Source organism: Lissotriton vulgaris, chromosome 7 (assembly GCF_964263255.1).
Source record: "Lissotriton vulgaris chromosome 7, aLisVul1.2, whole genome shotgun sequence".
Classification (NCBI taxonomy): Eukaryota; Metazoa; Chordata; class Amphibia; order Caudata; family Salamandridae; genus Lissotriton; species Lissotriton vulgaris.
In genome coordinates, this window is record NC_141695.1 from 115,904,508 (window position 1) to 115,925,984 (window position 21,477).

At 49.4% G+C, this 21,477-nt stretch overlaps 1 protein-coding gene across 1 annotated transcript in view; it reads right to left on the bottom strand.

Moving 5' to 3' along the window:
* LOC147700950 (B-cell receptor CD22-like) overlaps positions 1 to 21,477 on the bottom strand; it is a 177,886-nt gene that overhangs the window by 96,328 nt on the left and 60,081 nt on the right. The window contains exon 2 of the mRNA XM_086929782.1: positions 2,406 to 2,530. Coding sequence (XP_086785908.1) covers positions 2,406 to 2,530 — 125 coding nt within the window. The remainder of the gene's footprint in view (positions 1 to 2,405; positions 2,531 to 21,477) is intronic.

Genomic DNA, 21,477 nt, shown 5'->3' on the forward strand with positions numbered 1-21,477 from the left:
ACCCATGTACATCTACTTAACCTATACTTACCTATCTACACCTACTATACCTACACTTACCTATGTACAGCTACTTTACCTATACTTACCTATGTACACCTACTTTACCTATACTTACCTACGTACACTCACTTTCACTATATTTAGGTCCTCAATATTTGGGACTTGAAATTTTGGCCTCACAATATTTTGTAGTTGATATTCTGGTGGAACAGCACAGCACCACTGCCATACAGGATTTCACTATGGACTGATATTTGTGAACTATGATGCTCCAACCTTGAGAAGGCCCTAGGCATAAGGAGCCATAAAGGGCGAAACGTATGTGGACGCAAAACAAATTGAGGCATGAAGTAAGCTAAGAGACCCGTGCCACATTCACTGCTCCTCTCCTGGAAACTAAAGGCTTAAGGCAAGTTAAGAGAGCTAGAGCAGACGAACAAGTTAAGAGAGCTAGAGCGGACGAACAAGTTAAGAGAGCTAGAGCGGACGAACAAGCTAAGAGAGCTAGAGCGGACGAACAAGCTAAGAGAGCTAGAGCAGATGAACAAGCTAAGAGAGCTAGAGCAGATGAACAAGTTGAGAGAGCTAGAGCAGACGAACAAGTTAAGAGAGCTAGAGCGGACGAACAAGCTAAGAGAGCTAGAGCAGATGAACAAGTTAAGAGAGCTAGAGCAGACGAACAAGCTAAGAGAGCTAGAGCAGATGAACAAGTTAAGAGAGCTAGAGCAGACGAACAAGCTAAGAGAGCTAGAGCAGATGAACAAGTTAAGAGAGCTAGAGCAGATATACAAGTTAAGAGAGCTAGAGCAGATGAACCTATATATGTCTTTGAACACTTAAGGAATCTCTGTCTACAGAAAGACTCTTCTGCAGTGGACTGGGGGCTAGGGGGCTTCTTTCAGAGTGGGATGGGCTACCACAATCCAACCGTGCTCCCAAGGCCTCCAGAACTTGTCTCTGGAGGTTAAAGGACAGGAGAGTACTGTACTTGAGACCGAGCGACAGTCGTGAAGGTTCAAGGAGAGTGGAGCGAAACCAAAGGGGATGATGGACGGAGTGTTGATCAATGCAAGCACTCACCTCCAGTCAACTGATCTGGGTTTAATCCATCACCGTTCTTTAGCCCACTCTGCCACCCCAGTTCAGACATGGTCATATGCAAGTCAGTCTGACCCTGTGCCTCATGGAAACAGTCCAGCCTAGGACAGAAGAGTGCTATACTGGACACTGAGCGACAATCGTGAAGGTTAAAAGACAGGAGAGTACTGTACTGGAGACCGAGCGACAGTCGTGAAGGTTAAAGGACAGGAGAGTACTGTACTGGAGACCTAGCGACAGTCGTGAAGGTTAAAGGACAGGAGAGTACTGTACTGGGGACCGAGCGACAGTCGTGAAAGTTAAAAGGACAGGAGAGTACTGTACTGGAGACAGAGCGACAGTCGTGAAAGTTAAAAGGACAGGAGAGTACTGTACCGGAGACCGAGCGACAGTCGTGAAGGTTAAAAGGCCTGCACTAGAACCAACTACCTGGTTCATTTTTCAACTGTTTAACCTCACAAGATTTTATGGCATCCTTTCATACGTTTTGCTTCTCTACAGATTGGACTTCTACATGGCAGAGCTGCATGACTTCTGCAACTCACCAGGAAAGGGGGGAGGGGAGGCAAGTGAGGGAGGGAGTAATTTTACCCTGTATCTATTTAAGCTTGATCAGCTTTCAGACTTTTCCAACACCCATTCAACCTATACATTAATTAATGTTTGCACCCCCTCGGGCGATTCCTTCCCAGGTCCCCCAATCCATGCACTGGGAAGGGACCATCACCACAGAGACACAGGTGGACTCGGAGGTCAGGCCGGACGGGCTGCTCGGACACTCTGGGATGTCCACAATGGACAGAGGGGCAGGACTGGATGCCAAGACTTAACAAGTGGAGAAGTGTGGCTCAGGGGTTAGAGGCGGCAGACCCGGAAGCTGAGATCGGCCCGGGACCAGGGTTCAATTCCCCGCCCCGACGGGGTTGGGCTCAATAATTCCACGGACTCGATAATTCTCGCTCCGGTGCCTACTCGATTCACGGGTTCACACTCTGCGACTCTGGGCAATAGCTTGCTTAATCTCCACAACGGCCCCTCGCGGCGGGATGCCTGGCTTTCACCTTGTGGATACCCTGCCGGGGTTATCTCACAGGGGAATACCAGGACGGGTTCCCTAAGCAAGCGCATAGATGCCTGCAATGTGGGCGATTTGCGCTATATAAATACATGTACATTTACATTTACAAGGCCTCCACGGCCCATTCCAGCTGTGGCCTCTTGCAGAGGGCGCTGCTTCAACACCTTCCGGGGCTGGTTCTGGTTTCCACCCCAGCCCGGAGGTAGGGAGTCCACTGGGGTCATACCTTGCTGTACTTCTGGAACGTGTATCCGCTCATGTCTTCGTCGTCATTAGACAGGCACTCCAGAGTGACGTCATCGCCCTCCAGCACGGTGTTGGAGTGGTTTTCCATAAGCAGGAAAGGTGTCCCTGCAACACAGGACAAAAGAGGATGTTCAACCAGGCAGGAGGGCTACAAGGCTGGGACAGAGGCATACTGCCCTCATGCATCTCAATACAAGCATGGTGCATAACACAGGAGTCCATTTAAGCATTAGGTTACAACTCTGCACACAAACACCGCACCCCACCATGGCCCAGCTCTAGACCTCTGCACTGCACGAGGCGCCATCTGACCAGACGGGAAATGTAGCCAACAAGACTAGGGTCATACCCAACTATAGGGGAGCAGGTGCAGTGCCCCAGAGCACAAGGTGTGAGGGGCTATTTCACCCCAACTACTGGTTCGCTTCTAATTTTACCACCCAACAAGGTTTGGGGCCCATTTTTCTTGTTCTTGCTTGCATTAGGGCCCATGACACATCTGCTATGCTGCGGAAGAGGAGCCAAAGAAGGAATGGTGCATAGCGCCCACATCATACGGCAGGGAACTAGATACAAATAAAGGTGTGTAGTACAGGATACCGCCAATAACACGTAACCTACACTGCACAAGACCGGTTTCCTGCACCACAGGAGGATGGTACAATTTGGCACTACATCATAGGAGGAAGCATCACACATGCACTGAACTCATTCTGATTGGAAGGCAACCCAGACACCAAACCATCTGCAGAGGCACTGCAGGTAAGTAGGATTCCTCCCAGACCGTAGCAGTATTGAATATGAAAGACAGGCTCACAGGGGTGCCTTTGCTTGTTCTTTCAATTAAAGAAAGTTATTAGAGCAAAAGTTAGTAGCAAATTGATTTATTTATTTTCTCGATGCTTAGACCGAGCTTTTTAATAACGAACGCACTCAGCAAGGTGCCAAAGTCAACACGTTTCACGCCTTAATTAATCTTAGTGTAACTTCATCAGGCCGTCTAAGTAAATACAATAAAAAATTAAGAAATGAACCATTAACTAGAGTCCAACACAATGGAATATGAGAAACAAAGAAAGATACAAAAAAACAAAAAATAACAGCCTTAGCAATTACAAATAAATCATAAAGTGTAAACATGTAACATGAAAGTACAACAGAGCTTGTAGAGTGAAAAGTTACTTATAACACAGAATTCATATATTTGATTCAACATTTTGTCATTTCAACCCTTTTCCCGTTTCATTATGTAAATTGCAGTGTTTTGAAAGAAGGCAGGCTCAGACAAATATAAAAGGTATCCATGACGTGCTGGTAAACGTGTGCATCGAAAAGTGAAGTATCGGGAGATCGAAGGAATGAACTCTTTAGCAAGAAACAATGTCACGCATCGATTAGTGTCAGCATTTTGCAAAACAGAAAGAGAGTATAAAATAGTGAGTATTAACTGAAAACACCAGAAGTCAGACTTGAGAGCTCCCTACAATGGTGGCAACAGAGTGTTAATCCGCAAGACTAACTTCAGACCCACCGCAGCGAGGCATGGTGGAGACCCACCGCAGCCAGGCACGGTGGAGACCCGCCGCAGCCAGGCACGGTGGAGACCCGCCGCAGCCAGGCACGGTGGAGACCCGCCGCAGGCAGGCACGGTGGAGACCCGCCGCAGCCAGGCACGGTGGAGACCCGCCGCAGCCAGGCACGGTGGAGACCCGCCGCAGCCAGGCACGGTGGAGACCCGCCGCAGCCAGGCACGGTGGAGACCCGCCGCAGCCAGGCACGGTGGAGACCCGCCGCAGCCAGGCACGGTGGAGACCCGCCGCAGCCAGGCACAGTGGAGACCCGCCGCAGCCAGGCACAGTGGAGACCCGCCGCAGCCAGGCACAGTGGAGACCCGCCGCAGCCAGGCACAGTGGAGACCCGCCGCAGCCAGGCACAGTGGAGACCCGCCGTAGCCAGGCACAGTGGAGACCCGCCGCAGCCAGGCACAGTGGAGACCCGCCGCAGCCAGGCACAGTGGAGACCCGCCGCAGCCAGGGACAGTGGAGACCCGCCACAGCCAGGCACAGTGGAGACCCGCCACAGCCAGGCACTGTGGAGACCCGCCACAGCCAGGCACAGTGGAGACCCGCCGCAGCCAGGCACAGTGGAGACCCACCGCAGCGAGGCACAGTGGAGACCCACCGCAGCGAGGCACAGTGGAGACCCACCGCAGCGAGTCACAGTGGAGACCCACCGCAGCGAGGCACAGAGGAGACCCAGCGCAGCGAGGCACAGAGGAGACCCAGCGCAGTGAGGCACAGAGGAGACCTGCCATGGCGAGGCACAGGGGAGATCCCCCGCAGCGAGACACTGTGGAGACCCGCCGGGGCGAGACGAGGTGAAGACCCAATGCAGCGAAACGAGCTGCAGATCCGCTGCGGCGAGAGGAGATGCAGACCCACCACGGCAAGAAGAGGTGCAGACCCACAGCACCGAGACGAGGTTCAGACCCACCGTGGTGAGACGAGGTGCAGACCCACCGTGGTGAGACGAGGTGCAGACCCACCGTGGTGAGACGAGGTGCAGACCCACCGTGGTGAGACGAGGTGCAGACCCACCGTGGTGAGACGAGGTGCAGACCCACCGTGGTGAGGCGAGGTGCAGACCCACCGTGGTGAGGCGAGGTGCAGGCCCACCACGGTGAGGCGAGGTGCAGGCCCACCACGGTGAGGCGAGGTGCAGGCCCACCACGGTGAGGCGAGGTGCAGGCCCACCACGGTGAGGCGAGGTGCAGGCCCACCACAGTGAGGCGAGGTGCAGGCCCACCACGGTGAGGCGAGGTGCAGGCCCACCACGGTGAGGCGAGGTGCAGGCCCACCGCGGCAAGACGAGGTGCAGACCCACCGCGGCAAGACGAAGCGCAGACCTACCTCGGTGAGACGAAGTGCAGACCCACTGCAGCGAGACAAGGTGCAGACCCACTGCAGCGAGATAAGGTGCAGACCCACTGCAGCGAGATAAGGTGCAGACCCACTGCAGCGAGACAAGGTGCAGACCCACTGCAGCGAGACAAGGTGCAGACCCACTGCAGTGAGACAAGGTGCAGACCCACCGCAGCGAGACAAGGTGCAGACCCACCACAGTGAGGCAAATCTCCCACAGTGAGAGCAGCAGCAGACTCCTTGTGGGGAGAAGTCACACGCAGTGTACACTCCTTGTTAAAATTGCATCTTAAGATCAGAATTAACGCATTTCATTATTATTTTCAATTTCTTATTACCGAACCCTTCGTAAACCACAGTACCTTATACATACCTACATGAAAACAGACCAGACCTAGGCCGGAGGCTACCCATTTTTTAAGCCAAAAATTGCTTTATTTTAGCTATCTCCCGCCTGAAAGTGCCTCTGCATGTATGCTTACGGTCCATACAAGGTAGCGCCTGGAACCTCCACAAGTCTTTCCTCACAGAAAGAACTCAAATTGTGGACTTCCATAAAGTAGGCTGAAAACCTTTTTCCCTTCCATGTTGAGTACCACAGGGTTCGTCCCTTAGTCCCACACTTTTTATTGACTATGTGACACCCCTGTCGGCCTTGATAAGATCTTTTGGGTTCCAGCTGACTTCTTAAGCAGATGATACGCAAATAGTGATGTCACTTCGGCCTGGGCAAGAGGTTGAGACAGGAAGAAGATTTCACGATTGGATGAAAGCGGTCAGGTTGAGGATGTTTACAAACTGCTTGAAGCTCAACTCAAGCAAAATGGAGGTCATTATTTTTGGCAACAATACCAACGTCCGGATGCCAGGCTGGTGGCCGGAAGAATTGGCGACCCTCCCCGAACCAACTAAAAAAAGCTAAGAATCTAGGGGTCATAGTGGGCAACAAACTTACCTTCGTAGACTCGGCAAATCCGGTGGTCTCAGCTAGCATTCACCGTCTCAGAATGATAAGGAAGATGAAGTCTTTTTTACCGGCAGATAGTCACAGGACATTGGTTACTTCACTTATGTCACGGTTGGACTGCTGCAACAGTCTATACCTAAATATCCAAAGAAAGCACCTAAATAGGCTCCAACTCGTGCAAAAGGCGGCAGCCAGATTTGCTGACTGGGCCACCCAAGTGTGTCTCTGTGAAAATAGAATTAACCGCATGCGCGCTAGCGGTTTTCCAGCTGAGATTTTAAAAATCCCGCGTTACGTGACAAGGTCAACTCGTCACACGCACAGCGCAGGTAACGCCCATGACGAGCTGACCTTGTCACACGCATCAAAGGTTTTAAAGGAATTACGTTGACTCCCAGTCAAACAACGGATTCAATTCAAAGCCCTCTGCACGGTTTTTAAGGCCCTCCAGGGAACCAGGGGACCATTTGAAACAGCGTTTTCAATGGTACATTCCCAGAAGGGACCTCGCTCAATGAGAGCAAAAGGAGTGATCGTACCCCCAGCCAAAAAAGTTAACTGGAGTGGTATAAGTTTTATCAGAGGTGCCGCAAGGGCCTGGAATGAATTTATATTCCATTTTAGGAACACGACTGAGATTATTACTTTCGGGAAAGGACTGAAATGTTGACTTTTCACTCCATAGGCAACAGATACCTCAGAAATCGATAGGCAGTGATCAGCGCCAGGACACCCTAGGGCAACTAATGAGCTTAAGAAACTAAATTAACATAACCCCGCCAACCACCCCCCTCCCCCCCCCCCCCGAGTGATGGGCCAGTTCAGGTGGAGGGGGGTGAGGGCAAGCACAAGTGCCTCGCCCAGTGGTCGGAGGGAGGGGGGCTGGCTGGAGGAGGGCAGCAGCCCCTTAGCAACACGTCTGGGTTCAATGGCGCCTAGTTACCATTGCCACCAGTAATGTATGCCAGGCAGGGACCTTACACGCCCTGCAGCTGCTTGTACCTCCTGCCAGGCGTCTGTGAGAGTGATTAGCATACGCAATGGCCTCTGGGGGATTGGTTAGACACAAAAGGCAGGATTGCAGGCCGCCTCGTTTCAGAGCAATAGCGCCAAAGCATAACCACTTTAAATACAGACCACTCGTTTTACTGTCGAAAGCGGCCCTCTTTGAATTACTAACCAGGCATAACCCCCGGTGACATAAAATGCTGTCATTTTCAGTCATTTATAAGGTCAGCTCCCTCAAGGTGGACTAGAGGCATTTGATTTACAATAGGTCAAAAATACATTTTAAAGCTGAAATGTATTTTAAATGCGCCTCTCACATTTGCATTTGACATTTATGTTGTTGTCGTTTCAGATGCCGTGTTCATGCAGCCAGGAGGCCACTTCGCAGCGCTAGTAAAACAATACCAGTTCACAAACCTCTGGGATCCATGAGGCGCTTTACACAATGTGCCACGAGTTCATTTGACGTGTGACGTCACCACGGACACTAACACGATGAGTTCGATATATAAAGGCTAACACCGCCGCTCATCTTCTTAAATCGGCATCTGCGTTATGTTTTGTGATGCATTGCCTGACAGGTGATTGGATGTTTACAGAGGTAGGTATGCATGATGTGTCAAAAGTGGCTCGTGCAAATGCCTCGGGCTTTCACTGCTTCCTAGTGACAGGCGAGCGGGCATCAATGCGTGAAAAAACACACACACACACACACACACACACCGTTAAACCATGTTTAAATACATACAGGACACACATTACAAACGTTATAGCTCGACTATGAGAGCAAGAGAAAGAAGATAAGGTTGTGACTTGTTACAGCCCTCCCTCGCACTAAGTGACGTCACTGCATTTGGTAATTAGGCCTCCCACCTACTTAAGGTCTCATTCCATGCTTTCCAAGCAGGGGCAGCTTGAGTGTCGGCCGGTGGCTTATTGGCGCTATATCGGATTATTGAATGAGGGGTTCATCCATAGTTCTGGGATGTGCGCTCATTTCGGGGTCCTTCGCAGGGAGCATCATGCGCCTGGATCAGGACTAGGCCTGGGCGGTAAATTTCGTTCCGCTCGCGGAATTTGAGTAATTTCTTATTCCGCGGAAACGTGAAATTGCCCAAAATTCTGCGTTCTGCAACTTCACAAAATTTTTGCTTGTTCGCGTACTCAAAATGCGGGTTCGCAAGATATTTCCCCCCGTGTATGCAAACAGCGATTGCAAACAGTAAAAAAGCATCGCGAACAAGCAATTCCACGTGTTCGCAGAATTTCTGCGTGTTCGCTGAGATTTTTTACCATTTCGAGGTGATTTGCGTAACGCGAATACGCAAATTCCGCCCACCCATAATCAGGACACCCCACAGACCGCACTCGTTGAGATGGGGCTGCTCATGTGACTTGGGGCTGAGCCCCACCAACAGCGGGCTGAACTTCGCAGCCACGCCTCTGATCCCAGGGTACGCTCGTGCCAGGTGTCACCTCAGGACATGGTCAGAGCATCGCTTCCAAGCTAGAGTGAAACATTGGAAACACTGAAAGGTGTCCATGGCAGACGTCACACTGTGCAATACCTCAGAAGAATAACGTAGCAGGTGTATGTCTCAGATGATACTGGGACCCTTCTCCGTCCTACCTTCCCGCCCTTTCTCCCACGAGTATGGGGATATGAGGGAGTTACACTAGGCCTCAAGGTGGTCTCTACCCCCTTTAGGGGAATTTGAGGGGTTTCTCAAGCAGCACTCATTCACCCGTGCACCCTGTGGCTTCTCTCTTGTCATCTCTGCACCTCCCTTTCGCACTCAAAAAGGGTGCATAGAAAATTCATGGGCCAAAAGCCAGGTACTCTCCGCTAGAAAGGGTGAGCATCAGCAGGTCTCTCCAGAGTTATGCAGACATTCATTACCCACCTACATTTGGACTGCTCTTCTGCATCTACCAGTATGAGCCCCTGACCTCTACACCCAATACCTCAGGTACAGAAAAGCGATACCCCCAGTCATTGTCACCACGCCCGAAGACCAGGTATATGTTTCTATCACACCCGGATCAATGCACCGAAGGACCAATAATGCTTTCACTGCTCTCCCTAGGGGAGCCCTCTCTCTCTTGAATGACTCACTATCTCAGGGTTGTGTCCCCAAGGCCTTAAAAAGGCAATTGTTGTCCCCATCTTGAAGAAACCAGGGACTGAACCCCATATTCTGATGAATTAACATCCAATCTCCTTGGTATTGGAAGCTCACATGGTTGAATTCCTCTCTGCTTTAATTGAATAGTCTGCATATCTTGACCCCCATCAAGCAGGTTTCGCCCAGCACACTCAACAGAGGCTGTGATATTGAGGGTGCTAGACACTCTCCAGGAAAAGGCAGACAGAGGCTCCCGCAAGCCTTGGTACTGCTTGATCTCTCTGCGGCTTCTGACACGGTCGACCATAGCATCTTGGTCGACCGTACCAGGGATGCAGGGATGCAGGGATCGGCTCTTAGCTGGATTAGTTCATTACCACTCCCAGTCGGTCCGCATAGCCCAGTTTACTGCACCAAAGATAAGGACCACATGTGGAGTCCCCAGGTTCTTCACTATCCCCTCATTTGTTTAACCTCTGCCTCCTCCCATTGATCCGGTCCTTGAAAGAGAGAAAGGCGTGCACCTTCAACTATGCAGATGACCTTCAACTAATGTTCACCATTAACAACTCTCCTGAATTGGTCTTTGAATTCCAGACTACTATGCTGCACATCCGCCACTGGATGGACAGCAACCATATAAAACTCGACCCGGACAAGACTGAACTGATCACAAAGGGGGGCATCCATTATCCTTGGACCCACACTTCTGACCAACTGACCAGGGGACCCTCCCCATCCCCTTCTGCTAAAAGTCTCGGGGTAACAATTAATTGTGAGCTTACAATGAAGGCTCAAATGTGTTCTGTTGTCTCAACTTGCTTCTTCCAGTTAAGGAAGATAAGAAAGATCAGCAGACTTCTCACTCTGGAAGCACTGACAGATTGTTCTAGCCATGGTCATGTCTCATATAGACTATGCCAACTCTCTATACTTTGGCATCCCACTATATTTAGCCAAGCTACTACAACTGGTGCAGAACCAGGTGGCTAGACTGATCTTTCAGCAACCTAGGTGGCAACATGTCACCCCTCTCATGAGGAAGCTGCACTGCTCCACCCCCCCCCCATCCCACAGCGATGCACCTTTAAGGTAGGCTGCCTCATCTATAAATCCTTGAATGGCAGGAGTCCCAAATTTATTTACAGCCTTACTCAAAAGCATACACCCATGCGTAACCTGCGCGGAGCTCACATGCACCTTCTGACAATACCCTCCTTCAAACTAAAGCATCAGGGCGGCTGCAGGTTCGCAATACTGGCACACAGATACTGAGATTCCCTTCCCTCCGAAATTAGCTTCCGGAAACTCCTCAAGAATTTGCTGTTTAGGCAAGCACACAAGTAATTCAACAGGGCTCCAGCGCCTCTTACAGCAGCGCCATGAAACCAATCGGTGTGCATGCGCTTTATAAGAATTTTTTAATGTAGCATAGCATAACTGAAGTATCCGATTATCACAGAACTCTGGAAGGAGTTCTCCTCCTGGTCGGACCTGTAGCCTCATGACACCACTCTCTCACTCAAGTACTTGCACCACCAGGAAATAACTCTGTTACGGGGCAGTCCCTATCCAGCGGCAACTCACTACCCAATTACAAGAACCCTATCCTCGAATATGCCACACAGTACATTGCACTCCGTTGAGACATCCCAGATCAGAATCCACTACACCACTGCTCTCCCTCCATCACTCATCTCCTTTAAAGATCTTGTGCAGAGACACCTCAAGGAAGAGGTGCAGTACTCAAACCTGAGAACACAACACTCCCTCCAAACACACTCACTGTAGAGCTGTAACCATAGTGCTGAACTCTGTCAAATGTCCACTGACAAATCTTGTGGCACATCATCATCAACCCTCATCAATCATGACTTGTAAAGCGCTGCTAATCACCCGTGAGGGTATCTAGGGATTGAGGATCTTGCTTCGGGGGCTCAGTCGAACAGCCAGGTCTTGAGTCTCTTCCTGAATTCCAGTTGCACGGGTGAGGTACAGGAGGTGAAGAGGGAGGTCTTCCAGTACTTGGCTGCAAAGGTAAGTGAAAGAAAGACCTCCGCTGTGGCTTAGATATACGCGAGGGGTGTGAGCAAAGTGGAGGGAGCTGGAGCAAAATTATCGGATGGGTTAGTGGAAGTTCAGGCGGTGGTTGATGTATGATGGTCCTTTGTTGTGCAGGGCTCTGTACACATTGATCAGTATCTTGAAGTGGCATCTCTTCTGAACGGGAAGGCAGTGGAGCTTCCCGAGGTGGAGGATGATATGGGTCCGCTTGGAGAGGTCGAGAATGAGTCTGGCTGCCAAATTCTGTATGGTATGTAGACTGTTCAAGAGGTGAGTTGATTTCTGCATATAGTGCGTTGTCGTAGTCCAGCCAGCTGGTAACTAGGGCTTGGGTGACAATTTATCTGGTGTTGATCGGTTGTCATTTGAAGATCTCGAGGAACATGCGAAGAGAGGGAAGTAGGTGGAGGAGACTGCGTTGATCCAGCTTTTCATGGTGAGCCTGCTGTCTCGGATGATGCAGAGGTTGCGGGCAATGTCTGTTGGCATGGGTGAGGGACCCAGTTCAGCAGGCCACAAGGAGTAGTTCCACAGGGAGGTATTGTTCCAGAAGATCAGTATTTCTGTTTTCTCTGTGTTTTGTTTTAGGCAGTTGTCTTGCATCTAATCTGTGGTGTTCATTATGCACATGTGGAAGCTGGCCTTGGTGTTGGAGGGTTCTTCCAATAGCAAGAGGATGAGCTAGGTCTCATCGTCGTAGTATATGATGTTTAATCCATGGGTACTGACAATCTCGGCCAGCTGGGTCATGTCGGTGTTGACTAGGGTGGGACTGAGGGATGAGCCTTGAGGGACACTGCAGATAATGCTTTTGTGTCAGAGTGCAGGGAGGCAGGCAGATTCTCTGGGTTCTTCCAATGAGGATGGAAGTGATCCATCAGGAGACGTCTCCTTGGATTCCAATGTGGTGCAGTCCCTTGATAAGGGTGTGGTGGGATACAGTGTTGAATGTTGCTGAGAGATCAATGAGGATCAGTGGTGCTGTTCCCCTCAGTCATGGAGGGCTCGGATATGGTCAGTGGCAGCAATGAGGGCGGTTTTGGTGCAGTAGTTGGCGCGGAAACCAGATTGGGACCTTTCGAGAAGGTTGTTGTTCTCCAGGTGATACGCGAGTTGGTGGATGGTGGCTATTTCAAGAATCTTAGTGAGAAAAGGGAGCAGAGAAATGGGGCTGAAATTCGAGTGTGTGGGGGTTGGCGGTCGGTTTCTTAAGGAGGGGTTTAACTTCAGCATGTTTCTATTTATTGGGGAATGTAGCCGTGGCAATGCATGCATTTAAGATGGTGCTGAGTTTGTTGTTCATTGTCTTGCACCCAGGGTTAAAGATGTCTTGGGTGCATGGGTCCATTGGTGCTTCTGAGAGGACAGAGTTCACAATGGCAGTGGAGTTTTGAGTGGCAAGTTGGTCCCAGGTGGTTAGGGTGTTCCTCTGTAGGAACGATGAGGATTATTATTATTATTATTATTTGGAATCTTATATAGCGCGTGGTTACCCTCGGGCATCCCAGCGCTCGTTCATAGCTCAGAGGGATGGAGCTGAGAGAAGGACATCATTAGGCGGGGAATAGGTGAGTTTTTAGCAGCTTTCGGAACCGAATGATACCGGTCTCTGTTCGCAGATTCAAGGGCAACGGGTTCCATAACTTGGCCACATTCACCGAGAATCTTCTCCCGCCCGTCCGGGCTCTTTTAACTCTGGCCACTTTTACTAGGGATTTATGGTCCGAGCGAAGTGCTCTAGTAGCCTTATAGGGGAGAACCATATTATGCAGGATGGGAGGGCCTTCCCCTCTTAGGATTTTATGAGCCGTGCAGAGCGATTTGAATTTTATCCTCTCCCGTACTGGGAGCCAATGCAGCGCTCCTAATGCTGGTTTTGCCGATTGTCTCCTAGGAATATTCAACAACAGTCTTGCTGCCGCGTTCTGCACTTGTTGAAGTTTAGTGAGCGTTGCCTCCGGGGCACCCAAAAAAAGCACATTGCTGTAGTCCAACCTCGAGACTATCAGCCCCTGAATAAGGAATTTCCTGGAGGTCGGAGGAAGAAGGGGTAAGATCTTGCGGGCCGATCGAAGCAAGGAAAAGCAGACTCCGGCAGTTTTCTTTGCATGGGTTTTAAATGACAAATTTTGTTCCAGCCACACACCCAAACTTTTAATCTCTTTTTTGGGAGTTGGAGGATCGCCAAGGCAGGTTGGCCAACTACCTGGCGGTAATGAAGGCCCCGCATGTCCCAGCAACATCAGCTCTGTTTTAGCTCCATTCAATTTTAATGCCGAGTTGCCCATCCAAGTATACACCTTGGACAGGCAGGAGTGCAAAAGGTCAGGATGGTCCCCTAATTGGGAGAGGGCCACCACCAACTGGGTATCAGCATAGCTGATTATTTTGATGCCCAGGGGTGCCACCACATCCTCTAACGGAGCCATATAGACATTAAACAATGTGGGGCTCAGGGAGGAGCCCTGAGGCACACCACATTGAAGGGGAATGGGGGCAGATTGAGCACTACCTTCCCAGACCTGAAAGGTTCGTTGGTGAAGGAACGACGCGAGCCACTTCAAGGCCGTTCCAGTCAGACCCACATCAGACAGTCGTTGGAGCAGCACCTGATGGTTTACGGTATCAAAAGCCGCACTGAGGTCCAGGAGGATCACTGCCACTGATCGTCCTGAATCCAGAATGCTCCTGGCTTCCTCCACGACTGCCAAGAGGGCGGTGTCAGTGCCTTGGCCCGGCCTGAATCCCGTTTGGGAATTCCGCAACAGGCCGTTAGACTCCAAGAAGAGTGACAGTTGCCTGTTCACCAGTTTCTCCGCAATCTTAGCGAACCCAGGCAGCAAAAAGATCGGTCTGAAATTAGCCAGGTCTGATGGATCTAGACCAGGCTTTTTCAAAAGGGCTTTTACGACCGCTTTTTTCCAACTAGGTGGAACCGACCCCTGTGCCAAGGATGCATTGATGAGATATATTACTGGTTCCGCGATGGTAGTTGTTATCTGCTTAAGATATCTCATCGGGACCGGATCCCTCGGTGAACCACTCTTCATGGCCCCTAGAATCCTGAGGACTTCGTCAGAAGTCACTGGGCCAAAGACATCAAGCTTAATCTGAACATCAGCTCGCTGTTTGCCTATATCTAATTCCTGAGAAGGTGGTAAGGAATTTATGATGTTTTCTACTTTCATATGAAAGTAGTTGGCCAGATCCGTACATTTCTTTTGAGGGTTCTCGTGGGTCAGTGGTGGGTCCGGAGTTTTCAGAAGGTCTCTGAAGACCTTGAACGACTCTCTAGAGGAGTAAGCCGAGTTGCCAATTCTCTCCTCAAAAAACTTGGCTTTGGCATCCCGGAGAGCGGTTTTGTATCCTCTTATTGCCTTACGATATTCAATCCGGGTTGCCTCTCACCAATCCTTTCTCCAAATCCTCTCTAGCCTTTTGCAACCTTTCCTGAGAGTTCTCAACGTCTGGGAATACCAAGGGGCTGAACCCACTCTTTTTTCCCTCTTTGGCATTTTCTTTATGGGAAGAATAGCGTCTAAAGATCTGTTTAGCCAATTTTCCAAGTTTATATCAGCCATTAATGGATCCTGCACCAGACAAGGGCGAGTCCCATCTAGATTGGCAATTCAGCGCTCAACTGGGAGCCTGGACCAAGCCCTGTCAGCCAAATAGATTCTAGGAATAGTTGCGTTCGTTGGATCAAACTGCCAATTAAAAGGAACCAAAAAATGGTCTGACAACGGTAAGGCTAAAGGAGTTGAGGCTTCAATCTTGTCCATATTTGAAAAGACTGGACCAATAGGTGGCCCTTACAGTGCGTGGCCCCTGAATTAATTAGACTCATGTCGAAGGCTTTCAGATCACCTAGCAGGTCGGTAGCAAGTGTGTCCGCAGGGTCCTCAAAGTGGAGATTAAAATCTCCAAGTGCCACGAAATTGGCGGACGACGATGCCAGAAGCGTGATAGTTTCAATCAACGAACTGGCGAAGTTGCCTACACACCCCAGGGGGCGGTATACTAGGAGGCCTGAGATGGAGGTTGTAGGTGATATCCGTAATGAAAATTGACAGCTCTCACAGTCACGCACTCCTCCGTCCTGCGCTCTGCAGGCCAACGTGTCCCTATATATGATAGCAAGGCCACCTCCTCGCCCAATAGGCCTGTCTAGATGGTAGATTAGATAGCCAGGGGGGAGGGCTTGCACCATATCCGGCCCGAATACAACGTGATCCAGGTTTCTGATAAGAATAGGATATCTAACTCATAATCTATGACTAAAGAATTAATTTCAACGGAATGGCTAGGGAGAGACCTACAGTTCAATAACGCCATTAGTAAAGACTTCTTTCCTATAACTCTCTGGGCCTTCCTACATCGATTACATGTTACATAAGGTAAATCACTGTTATGGATAAAATTACAGGGCAAATCAGCCGCAGGGCGTAATGATATCAAATAATTTCTTGTGTAGGTAATACTAACCTTTTGCTGAAAAAACCAGCGTGTCTGGCCCTTAGCCCGTCTGGGCACAGACGGGCTTAGGGCCAGACACGCCAGCCAACAAATCTCTCGACCCCTCACAGTCTGGCTTCCGAGCAAAACACAGCACTGAGACCGCCCTCATCGCAGCAACAGACGACATTCGAACTCTACTAGACAATGGAGACACAGTCGCCCTCATCCTCCTCGACCTCTCGGCAGCATTCGACACAGTCTGCCACAGCACCCTTCTACAACGCCTCTATAACATCGGAATCCAAGGAAAAGCACTTGAATGGATCACCGCGTTCCTCACCGGAAGAACCCAGAGAGTCCGCCTTCCGCCATTCAAGTCCGAGGCCTCTGAAGTCATCTGCGGCGTACCTCAAGGATCCTCACTCAGTCCCACCCTCTTCAACATATACATGAGCCCCCTCGCGGCCATCGCCCGCCAACACAACCTCAACATCATCTCTTACGCGGATGACACTCAACTGATCCTTTCTCTCACCAAGGACCCCTGCACCGCCAAATCTAACCTACACGAAGGAATGAAAGAAGTCGCAGAATGGATGAAACAAAGCCGTCTGAAACTGAACTCAGACAAAACAGAAGTCCTCATCTTAGGTACATCCCCCTCTGCTTGGGACGACTCCTGGTGGCCGGAAGCCCTCGGAAAAGCACCCATCCCGACAGACCACGCACGGAACCTTGGCGTCATCCTGGATTCTTCACTCTCAATGAACAGACAAGTCAGCGCCGTATCCTCATCCTGCTTCAACATTCTTCGCATGCTCAGAAAAACATTCCGCTGGATCCCCTCTGAAACAAGGAAAACAGTCACCCACGCTCTGGTCACGAGCCGACTGGACTACGGAAACACCCTCTACGCAGGTACCACCGCTAAACTCCAGAAGAAACTCCAACGAATCCAAAACGCCTCAGCCAGGCTCATATTAGACATCCCACGCAACGAACACATCTCTGGTCACCTTAAAGACCTCCACTGGCTACCCGTCAATAAGAGGATCACTTTCCGACTGCTTACCCACGCACACAAATCACTCTACGACATCGGACCAGATTGCCTCAACTCTCGACTGTCCTTCTACATCCCCCCCCCGCCAACTACGTTCTTCCAGCCAAGCCTTCGCCACTGTACCTCGCATCAACAAGACCACCATGGGAGGCAGATCCTTTTCATACCTGGCTGCTAAAACATGGAACTCACTCCCCGCCTACCTTCGCCTCACCCAGAACCACCTAGCGTTTAGAAAGCAGCTTAAAACGTGGATATTTGACAAATAATCCTCCTCCCCTTCCTAAGCGCCTTGAAACCCTCTGGGTATGTAGTGCGCTATACAAATTCTATGACTTGACTTGACTTGACTTGACGGGCTGAACTCTGGCGTAACTCCGGCGGAATGACGGCGGTCCCGCTGCGTGTCCCTGCTGCGCGTTAGCATGGCTGCCTTAAGTAGGAGGTCTAGCGTCCTTGTGACGACTAGACCGTGTGAGAAATAGCGTCCCACTTCCCCCCCCAAGATGGCCGCCAAAGTCGAATTCAGGAAGTCAGTCAAAGAGACAAGGACCCGCAAAGAGCGGTAGGTTTACCGATTAAAGTGCTAGTAAGTGGGAATTAAAAGCAGGGGAAATGTAGAACACAAACAAAATTAAATATAAAAAACTGGCGTTTTTAAAATTTATCGCGAATTACAGCATGTAAATAGCACTAAAGCGCTGCACGCTTAAGCAAGCTGCTAAGCGTCCTTCCTACTGCTAAGGCCCCTTCAGAATGAAGGATGTCGGTGGGTTTTGAGCTTGAAGTTTTTGTAGATGTCAGAGATATTGCTGTGGAAGAGGTCTGGTAGGGAGTCAGAGAGTTCCTGGGAGAGGGTGATTATATTTGTGGAGGCTGATGGGTTGGAGAACTCTTGGACTATGTTGAGGAGTTCTTTTCTACAGTTGGCACTGGCCTTGAAGCAGTTGGCAAGGTGGTCCTATTTATCCTTTTCAGGAGTTGGTGAAAATCTATTGGTTGAGCAATGTTTTGTAGAAGCCTCGGTCTGTAGTGTCCTTGATGGTGCACAATCTTCTTTCCAGTTTCTTGCAGTTGCATTTAGCAGTGCTTAGTTCTGTGGTTACCAGCTGACCTGTTTAGAGGGTATCCTGGGTCTTGTGGGCTTAAATGGAGGATACTCTTGGCGCAGTCAATGATCCAGGCGGAGAAGTTCGACAACCTGTTCTAGGTCAGTGGAGGTGTCTGGGTGGGAGGAGTTAAGAGTGTTGGTCCAATGGCTCTCTGATACTTTGTTCTAGCTTTAGTGAGGGGTGCTGGGTGGACGTATATTGGTGAAGTGGACAATGGTGTGGTCTGTCCAGGTGAGTTCGGTGACATGGCTGTACTTGACTGTCGCTAGCTGTGGAGAGGCGGTCGAATGTGTGTTCTATGATGTTGGTGGGGTTGGCGACTGGTTGAGCAAGGCCAAGGATTTTCATGCTTTTAAGGAAGTTGGCGGTATTGTTGTCCTCAGGGTCGTTAAGGTGGAAATTGAGGTCTGAGAGAAAGATGTAGTGCTTGGAGTGGATGGGGAGCAGTATGCTGAAATCGGGACTGGCTTTGCAGAAGCTGGGGCGAGGTCCTGGAGGTCAAAAGGCGAGCGTGCCTATGATGGTGGTTTAGCTGTCTGTGAGGAGTTGAGAGTTAAGGTGCTCCATGATTGTGGTGGCATCATCTGAATCATGTTCAACTTGCCGATAATATCATCTATCGTGAACTTGAGATCATTCATTCTACTAAGACCTTGTTCAATCCATCCTTTCGACCCATCACAGATATCATCTTATCGCAGGCTTTCTCTATATCAAGATTAGATTGCGATGAGCCAATAGGTGCTAGTGCAGCCCTCGTTCATATGCATTCCTTGAAATCCAGATAGTTCCAGAGCCAGAGATTTGCCAACTTCACTGCCTGGTAGTAGATATTAACACTCGCCCTTATCCTGTGTAAGAGTTACCATCATACATCACTGCAATGGTAGCAAAAATAAATTCCTGGCAAAACTTTGCATTTTACACTTTACCACAACATTTTTCCATTTTAAGGGTCAACAAAGAGAAACTATCACATGACGAGCTCCCCACTGGAACCTAACACCTCTAAGAGTGCCGCCAGAGTGGCTCAAACACTATCCAGATCACCTAGTCTGACCATTCGCAAATCTGTTTCTGAACATTTGAGTTGGAGTCCTGAGTTGGCATGATTGAAATGAAGTGTGTTTCAAAACTGTATTTGAAGTACCCTGAATGAGCGACTAGGAGGACATCAACCCATCACAGCCCACTGTCAAGTCACCACACTCAACACTGCAGAGGAGGTCACCTCACCTTTACCATCACCTGGAGAAATCCCACAATGTGGCCTTGCTCACTAAAAACCCTTGCTGACCTCCATGTAGTGGCCAGGCCAACTTGCAGGCTCTCACTGCTATGACCACACCATCCAGTGCAGAAACCCCTAACCTATCTCGCAGCGCTCAAATGTTTAACTGCTAAGAAGCAAGCACCCGAACACCTGGCCAGTTTACAAGCCGGCTTTGTACAACAAAATATTCTCCACCTTGAGTCTCGAAGCTTCAAGAAATAGAGAGTACCCTGGTAATTCAAGAGTGGAACTCACTCCCACAACCATCTACCTCACCTGACATCCGTCCTCACCATTCACACAGGTTCAAATGGGTCCTTCTACAGGCACTGCAAAGAGGAGCCCTAAATTGGCCCCTCCCACCACTCTCCATGACATTTTCTGGACCTAAAATATGCAGAGGAACCCTACTTATGCACACCCAACCAGTTGTACTACACCCTGGCACAAGAATGAACCCAGATTTTTCCTTTTTCTTTGAGGATTTCCAAATACCTGAAGTTCTTTAGTTGGATTATTTTAATTTTTTGTAATATTTCTGAAAGCTTAACTCTTTTTCAAAAATAATTTCTCAAGACATGTACAGATCCAGGATGTCATCCCTGAGGGTGGTTAGAGAGATACAAAACATAAAACTGCAAATAAAATCAATATTAACATAAATCTTATTAATTTTTCTCACCAACATATAAATTCAAGGTCTAGCAACAGTAAAAATTTGCATAAAGGCTCTGGATTACTCTCGAGTCATTGATATCTACGGGCCCCATCATGGCTCATACTTGCCCTACGACTAGAAGATCGTAGAGGAGACTTGGACACGTTCACTGTGAATCCAAGATCGTGGAGCAACTGTACTGTTTTGTGAGTGTGACTGAGACTGCTTTTTTGCTAGCTGACTTTTATGAGCGAGTCGTCCAGTTATGGGAAGACATGAATGTGTGGTCTTCAAAGGTGAGTTGTGACTACTGCTAAACACTTGGTGAAAACTCTGGGTGCGGTAGTTACTCCGAATGAGAGAACCTTGAATTGATAATCCTGTCCTGCTACTACAAACCTTAGGTATTTGCGATGAGCAGGATGTATTGGGATATGGAACTAGGCCAGGATGTATTGGGATATGGAAATAGTCCACTCTTGACTCAAAGGACGCCTAAGTCAATTTATTGAAGGAGCGGAAGAACTTGTTGGAGAGTGACCATGTGAAAGCGGTCCGATTGAATGTATAGATTTAGTTCTCGGAGGTCAAGTATAGGCCTGAGTACAGGGAGTATACTCCGGTCCCTTGATGTTTCAATGGGACTAGTTCTATTGCTCCTTTTCCTAACAGAGAGAGAACTTATTTTTTTAGAAGGGTAAGATGTTCCTGTGACATTGTGCGTGATCTTAGAAGAATGTTTGGGCGAGTGTCTGTAAGATCCAAGCAGTAACCATATTGGATCATTTGTAAAACCCATTTGTCTGAGGGGATATTGCTCCAGACAGGGAGAAATTGAGAGAGACGTCCCCTGACAGCTGTGGAATGATCGGAGGGTAACTGAAGGAAGTCACTGTTTGTTAGCGGGGGAAGTCCATGTGGAGTTGCCTCTGCCTCTTCCCTTACCATTGTTTCCTCTAAAACGTCCTCTAAAATAGCCTCTTGATGAGGGCAATTCGTTGTTGCCCTTGTAAGAGGAGGACGGATTTTTTGTGGTAAACTTTTTGGAGCCACCTCTGTAAAAGGAGTGGCGAAAGGAACCCCTATTAGTAGGTAACAGTAAAGCCCACATGGACTTTGCGACCTCAGGGTCTTATTTCATTTTTTCCAGTGAGGTGTCCACTGCTGGACCAAAAAGGTGTTCCTTATTAAAAGGCTGATTGAGAATGGAGGCCTGTACTTCAGGTTTGAAACCATGCATGTCTGCGTAGAAACACACTGGTGTTTACTACACGTGCTGCTGTGTCTGCTGCATCTAATGCGCACTTGATGGAAGTATTGGTGATAAGTTTTCCCTCTTGGATCAGATCATTCGCCTTAGATTTGTGCTCATCAGGCAAAAATTGCATAGGTTTTTCCAACT